Below are 8,103 nucleotides of genomic sequence, written 5' to 3'. Positions count from 1 at the left end.
TTTGGATTCAAAGAAGAAGATGACAAAAAAAAAGTTGGGAATTTCATCAGTAATTTGATTCCATAAAATGATTTTTAAATATTTATTATATAAATATAGATCGAATGATTTCATTCAATTAACTTAATCTTGTTTTGAGAATTACATTTGTTTGACTTATTCAAAAAAAAAATTGTATATTCCGAATTTATTTTTGAGATTTCTAAGGTTTGAAGAATTTATCGGAGATATCCACGGATTCAGTTTTGGTGAACCGATTTTTCCTCAACTTAATTTACTAAAAAATCTTCTAAATTGAATATGATAATTATTAATTGATTGTATATAATATTAATAGGAACACGTCTCATCCCAATCCAAGTATTCCAATCCAAGTATGTTTTTCTTATACTTGAATTTTTTTACTATTCATATTATATTATGTTTTCCATATAATTGTAAATAACATAATTGTTTTGGTATCTCTATATTTCAGGTGAATTGTGAAGTTTTCGAACACTCGTGGTAATATGAGTGATTATATTAGTTAATTGCCCGATTGTGTCATATCTTATATCCTAACAATGATAACCATGAAAGATTTGTTGAAAATTAGTATATTATCTAAAAGGTGGGGTGAAGTTTGGGCTCTGAGAAGAAATCTCCACTTTGATACTCTGAATGTGTTTGGAGACTCGGATAGTTCAATCATAGAAAGACTTGTGAATTTGGATAATGAAAGAGATGAATTTGCAAAACGTGTGGATCAATTTGTTAAGAGCTTTTCAGGCAGAGTGATCGATTCGTTTTTGGTAAAATTTTGTTTGAATGGTGACCAAAGCACCATTATTGATAGATGGATACGTTTTGCTATTGAAAGGGGAGCAGAAAGAATCGATCTACTCTTTGGAGGAGTGTTATATGGATATAGTCATCTACGTAACTGTTATAAATTTCCCTTAGACTTACTTTTGGAGATCAATACTTTAACTCTGAAGCATTTGCGTCTTCAACGTTGTCTTATTTTCCATCCCACTAACTATGACTTTAGTCCGTTAAAAAATTTAAGATTTCTTTCACTCAGCAAGGTAAAAGTGGATGAAATCTTGTTAGAAAGTTTGTTATCCAATTGTCGACTTCTTGAAGAGCTTCAGTTAGATGCATGTCAGTTTGAAGCATCAATGCCGATGATAATAAGTTCATCCTTAATAAATCTCAAGATTATATACCCTCACAATAGAAGAATGGTGGAAGTAGAATTGACTCTAGTGGATTGCCTTAAACTAACTTCATTGGAGTATGATGGATATGGCTTGAATACCATGAGCATTAATACCCCTGCGATGAAATGCATTGACTTCACCATTTCATACGAAGATTATCTTGACATATTTGCTTTCTCAAAATTTCCTCAACTTGAAATTATGAGTATAGATATGTCTTCCACGGTTAGTTTTAAAGTATTCTAAGAATGTTTTTGTTTTTGTTTTTAATTGGAGTTATATTTTGGAGTTATATTTTGAATCTTACATGTTTTTGTTCAGGTCATAACTTCTCTAAAAATAACCCAATCACTCAAATATCTTAAACAATTCAACTTAAGCCTTTTATGGGATGGGAACATCTCTAAGGAAGCCGATTATAGTCTTTTGTGGATTTTAAACATCCTTCAAGTTTCTCCACTTTTACATAGACTTTCAATCATGGTAAGTGAATATAGTTAATACACATCATTTGATTTTTATTTATTATTTTGTAAGATTATAATTCAGATTTATATCCATCACTTTATAACTAAATTTACATTATTTTTATCTATAATTTCTTGCGAATAAAACTAACATTTAAATATTATTATATTCCGAATCATCTTTTTGAGCTTATTGCACTTAGCCTTCCATCCATTATCTATTCATATTTAACTTTTGACTTGATTACTATATGCAAGGGAAGGGGTGTACGATGGCCGGTTTGGGTTGGGTTTGATCAAACCCAATATTCAATCCATATATGATAATTCGGTTTGAGTTAGGTAAATAACCACCCGTTACACCAACGGGTCGGTTTGGACAAATCCATTAATTCCTGGATTTGATTGAGTTGGGTAGTAGCCAAATGATTTTTCTTTTTATTAATATTAAATTATAAAATAATGAATCATCATATTTTTTTCATAAAAAATACTCAACATTTATATTTTCTTAAAAAAAATTAGATAACCTATTTTTACTATCTTTTAGAATCATAAAATAATAAATGATATCATCAATTAATAAAATTATTATAAAATACTAACAACAAAGTAAAGTTGTGTGACATAAAATTGTATTAGGATAAAATTTATTAAAAAGTGAAATATTCAAAATTAGTTAAAGTCAATAACTAAGATAATATTAATCAAAATCATTAAAATTGTAATAATAAATTTTTTAATAGTGGGTCAATGAGTTTTTTGAGTTTGGGTCCGGTTTTACCCGAAACCCGATGTTTTTAATGGGTTTTTTATTTTTTAAACTCATATCCACCCAATTACCCGACCCAATCCATTTTTTTGGATTTATTTTAATGGGTCTAACCAGATTTTATGGGTTAACCCAATCCATGTACACCTATGCAATTGCAGCTATTTTTTTGAAGTATTTTAAGTTATAATTATACTAATTTTTTTTTATTAATTTAGATAAAAACTCATATATATATATATATATATATATATATATATATATATATATATATATATATATATATATATATATATATATATATATATATATATATATATATATATTGATACTTGTTTGCCTATTTTTAATTGTTTTGTTTATAATTTTGTCAGCTTACAAATCCAAAGTTCCTTAAAAATCAAAAAGATATTAGAGATATTGAAGATATTGAAGCATTTTCTCACGACAAGGTTAAAGTTATTGAATTAGGAGGGTGTGTTGGCAATTGGTTCGAAATTGAATTTGTTATAAATATTCTAAAATATGTTCCAAAGCTTGAGCAAATGGTTTTGAATCCCGGCTGGAAAGAACATGGCACATTGGATTGGGTTTCTGAGACTGTGTCCTTTCAAAGTGCACGTCAAAGGATTAGTGAAAAACTTCAAGGAGAAAAAGTTGTGGGAAGAGAAAAAATTGTGCTCGTATAACTTTGCATAATTTGTTGTGTTTTTTAGTACAAGTTTATAGAATTCTATTAATATTTTTCATTAATCTAATCTTATAACATTGCAAATACACTGAGTTGGCATGCTAATGCTATTGATTTTTTAGAATTATACAAAATTTTATTAAACTATTATGAAGAGAGAGAGAGAGATTTTTAAAGTGTTTGAATTAAACAATTGAATTACGTAAGAGAATAATTTATATGTACCGACTTTTGAAAATATGTTTACACCTTTTGAGAATTAAACTATTATGTTTACACCTTTAAAGTATCATGTCAAATAGATATTTATAAAGACATACTTTTGAGAATTAATATAACATCATTGAGTGATTTGATTGGATGGATATGTCAACAATTTATTAATAATATAATTTGTAAACTTTAAAATTAGATCATAACTAAATTATTTTCATAAAATAATATAATAATTTAAGTAAACTATGTTCCAATATCTTTGGTGTATTGTTGTTCTTTTTTACTATCAATTAGTGTAATGTTAATTATTTCATTATAGTAGAAAATAAAAAGCATTAGTGAAACTTCATGTGCGATAATATTATTTTGTCGGTTAATTATCTCGTTTAGGGGTTGGTCTAAGCTTTGGATCAAAATCCAATCTTAAATTGGTTTTTTGAAAACTCAGACGGTATTAAAATTATTGCTTAGATCCTCCTAACTTTTTAATTTAATCATCTCATATATATATATATATATATATATATATATATATATATATATATATATATATATATATATATATATATATATATATATTAGAAAGATTTTTAAAGAATAAGTTAGATTTACTTTTCTTTAAATTTTCGTAATTGTTAGGGTTAGTTTATTTCTTTTTTTTATCATTTTTTTTATATATATTATTTTATTAAAATAAAATAAAAATCTTGTCGAAGTGAAAAGAGAACAGGGATGTATGAAAATTCAAAATTTTAAAGAGTTTTTATATCTTTCTTTGCATAAAAAAAAGTAAAAGTTTATGCCCAAAAAATTTAATGAGGTGTATTGAATTGAGATTTCATTACGTCATGTTGACAAAAATAATTCTTAAAAATACAAGGCACGGAAATTAAGATTTCTAGCAACATTTTTAGGTTAATATACCGGTAGGAATGCTACAGAGATCCTAACTTTTGAAGGATTTCATGCTTTAGGAATTCCTACCTCTAGATTACTAACACCGAAGAGCCTCTTAGTTGCCACAACATTCATTGATCAAATTTTTTTTTAACATTTCTTAACGCTATCTATATGTTTACATGCTTTTACTGCATTACACGAATTTTCAAAAATATCCTTTGTTTATATTCAACGAATGTCATTCTGAGAGGCATCTTATAAATTGGATTATTATTATTTTGGAGATGTATTTTAGGAACATTTTAAGAAATATATTATTTATTTATTTCTTCATTAAAAATTTTGGAGATTCATCTCTCGAAGTATGGGTGGGAATTTGATATTTTCGATCACTTTTACATGTTAGATATTTCCGGAGATGCATCTTTGAAAATATCTGATAAAAGAAACAATTGCATGATCATACATCCATTGTTGCGATAGTTGGTTTTCAAACAAACTCTTCACCAAAAAAGGAAAATGATCAATGAGATTTTTAATGACTATAATCGATTATCAATTAGGGATAATAAATTAAACAAGTTCAAAAAGAAAGTTTTTATTCAGTACTATCACTAATCGGTTATCCCATTAGGTTTAATCAATTATACCATGTAAAACCGTTTTTAGTTGATTAAAATCTAAGACAAAATCATTAATCAGTATTATCTTATAATTTTTATAATATTCTGGTCACTTAGACAAAATCTAATACACAACCAAGTAAGTATTCACACTTCTTCTCTTTCACAACTCTAAAGCTTCAAGTTCCTTTTTTTAGATATGTTAATCTCTTATCATTTCAAATGGAAACTTGAATCTTATTACTAATGAGGCTTGAGATAACTTCAATTTAATTACCATCATCATAGGATTTTGAAATTTGCTACTATCGACTTGACCAAATATTGAATGTTGTCATCATCAAAACCATCATGGTTAAGAAACAAATGTATACATGCAAGCACATAAATGCACGCTTAGAATGTATCTAAATATTCTTCTTTGATTTTTCTTCGTCTTTAAGCAATTTGATCAATTATTTAAGATTTATCATGATCTCCTTTTTAATCGTTCTTTCTTGAAGATCATCAATATCTTTGGTATCTTTGGAGTCAAGGACTGAATCAAATTTCTGATATTGGTTCTTAAATATTAAATATTTGTTAGAAACATAATTTTTGAAATTATTTCCAAGAGTTTAAATATTTGAGAACCATCCTTGGAGATAATCTTCATTTTCACTTTGTTTCTCAACTTCTTGGGTAAGTATGTTTGTCCTCTCTTTCTTGATCTTAGTAGATCCTTCATATATTAATTCAAGAGTGTTCCACACTTGTTTGCCTATACTACAATTATAAACATAGTTTTACTCTCTAGTGTTTAACACACTTATCATCAAGTACTTATCTTTAAACCCTTATTGCATTTTTATTTTTTATTTTGTGGTCCATAGATTGCTCAGTTTGTTCACTACTTCATTATTAACAGAATGAGTACAAACAAAAGGGTCGAATAAAACATGACATTGTAAATAAATATCAATATCTTCCTTAAAAAAATCATTATCACTTTCCATATGATAAACCTTTCACCATTAATATTCAATTTGATTATTGTTTAAAAGGTAATGTAGATATATTTTTTAATCCACAGATACGTTTCTTAAAATATATCAAAAAAGAAAAAATATTATTTAAAACATTTATTAATAATTAATTATTAAAAACCGTTATAAAATAAAAAATTAATAAAATTTTGGATTAAAAGAAGAAGATGACAAAAAAAAAGTTGGGAATTTCATCAGTAATTTGGTTCCATAAAATGATTTTTAAATATTTATTATATAAATATAGATTGAATGATTTCATTCAATTAACTTAATCTTGTTTTGAGAATTACATTTGTTTGACTTATTCAAAAAAAATTGTATATTCCGAATTTAATTTTGAGATTTCTAAGGTTTGAAGAATTTAATCGGTGATATCCATGGGTTCAGTTTTGGTGAACCGATTTTTCCTCAACTTAATTTATTAAAAAATCTCCTAAATTGAATATGATAATTATTAATTGATTGTATATAATATTAATAGGAAAACCGATTTTTCCTCAACTTAATTTACTAAAAAATCTCCTAAATTGAATAGGATAATTATTAATTGATTGTATATAATATTAATGGAACGCGTCTCATCCCAATCCAAGTTTATATCAAAAAAGGAAAAAATGTTATTTAAAACATTTATAAATAATTAATTATTAAAAACCATTATAAAATAAAAAATTAATAAAATTTTGGATTAAAAGAAGATGCCAAAAAAAAAGTTCGGAATTTCATCAGTAATTTGGTTCCATAAAATGATTTTTAAATATTTATTATATAAATATAGATTGAATGATTTCATTCAATTAACTTCATCTTGTTTTAAGAATTACATTTGTTTGACTTATTCAAAAAAATATTGTATATTCCGAATTTGGTTTTGAGATTTCTAAAGTTTGAAGAATTTAATAGGAGATATCCACGGATTCAGTTTTGGTGAACCGATTTTTCCTCAATTTAATTTACTAAAAAATCTCCTAAATTGAATATGATAATTATTAATTGATTGTATATAATATTAATAGGAAAACCGATTTTTCCTCAATTTAATTTACTAAAAAATCTCCTAAATTGAATATGATAATTATTAATTGATTGTATATAATATTAATAGGAACACGTCTCATCCCAATCCAAGTTTATATCAAAAAAGGAAAAAATGTTATTTAAAACATTTATTAATAATTAATTATTAAAAACAATTATAAAATAAAAATTAATAAAATTTTGGATTAAAAGAAGAAGATAAAAAAAAGTTGGGAATTTCGTCACTAATTTGATTCCATAAAATGATTTTTAAATATTTATTATATAAATATAGATTGAATGATTTCATTCAATTAACTTAATCTTGTTTGGAGAATTACATTTGTTTGACTTATTCAAAAAAAAATTGTATATTCCACATTTAATTTTGAGATTTCTAAGGTTTGAAGAATTTATGGGAGATATCCACGATTCAGTTTTGGTGAAACGATTTTTCTTGAACTTAATTTACTAAAAAATCTCCTAAATTGAATATGATAATTATTAATTGATTGTATATAATATTGATAGGAAAATCGATTTTTCCTCAACTTAATTTACTAAAAAATCTCCTAAATTGAATATGATAATTATTAATTGATTGTATATAATATTAATAGGAGCACGTCTCATCCCAATCCAAGTTTATATCAAAAAAGGAAAAAATGTTATTTAAAACATTTATAAATAATTAATTATTAAAAACCATTATAAAATAAAAAATTAATAAAATTTTGGATTAAAAGAAGATGCCAAAAAAAAGTTCGGAATTTCATCAGTAATTTGGTTCCATAAAATGATTTTTAAATATTTATTATATAAATATAGATTGAATGATTTCATTCAATTAACTTCATCTTGTTTTAAGAATTACATTTGTTTGACTTATTCAAAAAAATATTGTATATTCCGAATTTGGTTTTGAGATTTCTAAAGTTTGAAGAATTTAATAGGAGATATCCACGGATTCAGTTTTGGTGAACCGATTTTTCCTCAATTTAATTTACTAAAAAATCTCCTAAATTGAATATGATAATTATTATTTGATTGTATATAATATTAATAGGAAAACCGATTTTTCCTCAATTTAATTTACTAAAAAATCTCCTAAATTGAATATGATAATTATTAATTGATTGTATATAATATTAATAGGAACACGTCTCATCCCAATCCAAGTTTATATC

The 8,103-nt window shown here is 25.0% G+C and overlaps 1 protein-coding gene across 1 annotated transcript; it reads left to right on the top strand.

The window, feature by feature from the left end:
• Positions 1–483: 483 nt before the first annotated feature.
• Positions 484–3,130, top strand: LOC127108273 (F-box/LRR-repeat protein At3g03360). Its single transcript, XM_051045724.1, has 3 exons — positions 484–1,427; positions 1,524–1,685; positions 2,816–3,130. Exons 1-3 carry the CDS (start codon positions 564–566, stop codon positions 3,128–3,130), a joined length of 1,341 nt encoding a protein of 446 aa, XP_050901681.1. The 5' UTR covers positions 484–563.
• Positions 3,131–8,103: the final 4,973 nt, after the last annotated feature.

The sequence above is a fragment of the Lathyrus oleraceus genome, chromosome 7, assembly GCF_024323335.1.
Source record: "Lathyrus oleraceus cultivar Zhongwan6 chromosome 7, CAAS_Psat_ZW6_1.0, whole genome shotgun sequence".
In the NCBI taxonomy this organism is placed as follows: domain Eukaryota; kingdom Viridiplantae; phylum Streptophyta; class Magnoliopsida; order Fabales; family Fabaceae; genus Lathyrus; species Lathyrus oleraceus.
The sequence above is the reverse complement of the archived record's forward strand: the minus strand, read 5'-3'. Positions and strand labels throughout refer to the sequence as shown.

What these genes read in the sequence shown, in the direction of transcription:
- LOC127108273 (XM_051045724.1), top strand. Translation starts at nt 564, where the DNA reads ATGATAACCATGAAAGATTTGTTGAAAATTAGTATATTATCTAAAAGG. An exon ending in GTATAGATATGTCTTCCACG is followed by an intron (nt 1,428 to 1,523) that starts GTTAGTTTTAAA and finishes GTTTTTGTTCAG; the next exon opens with GTCATAACTTCTCTAAAAAT. An exon ending in TACATAGACTTTCAATCATG is followed by an intron (nt 1,686 to 2,815) that starts GTAAGTGAATAT and finishes TAATTTTGTCAG; the next exon opens with CTTACAAATCCAAAGTTCCT.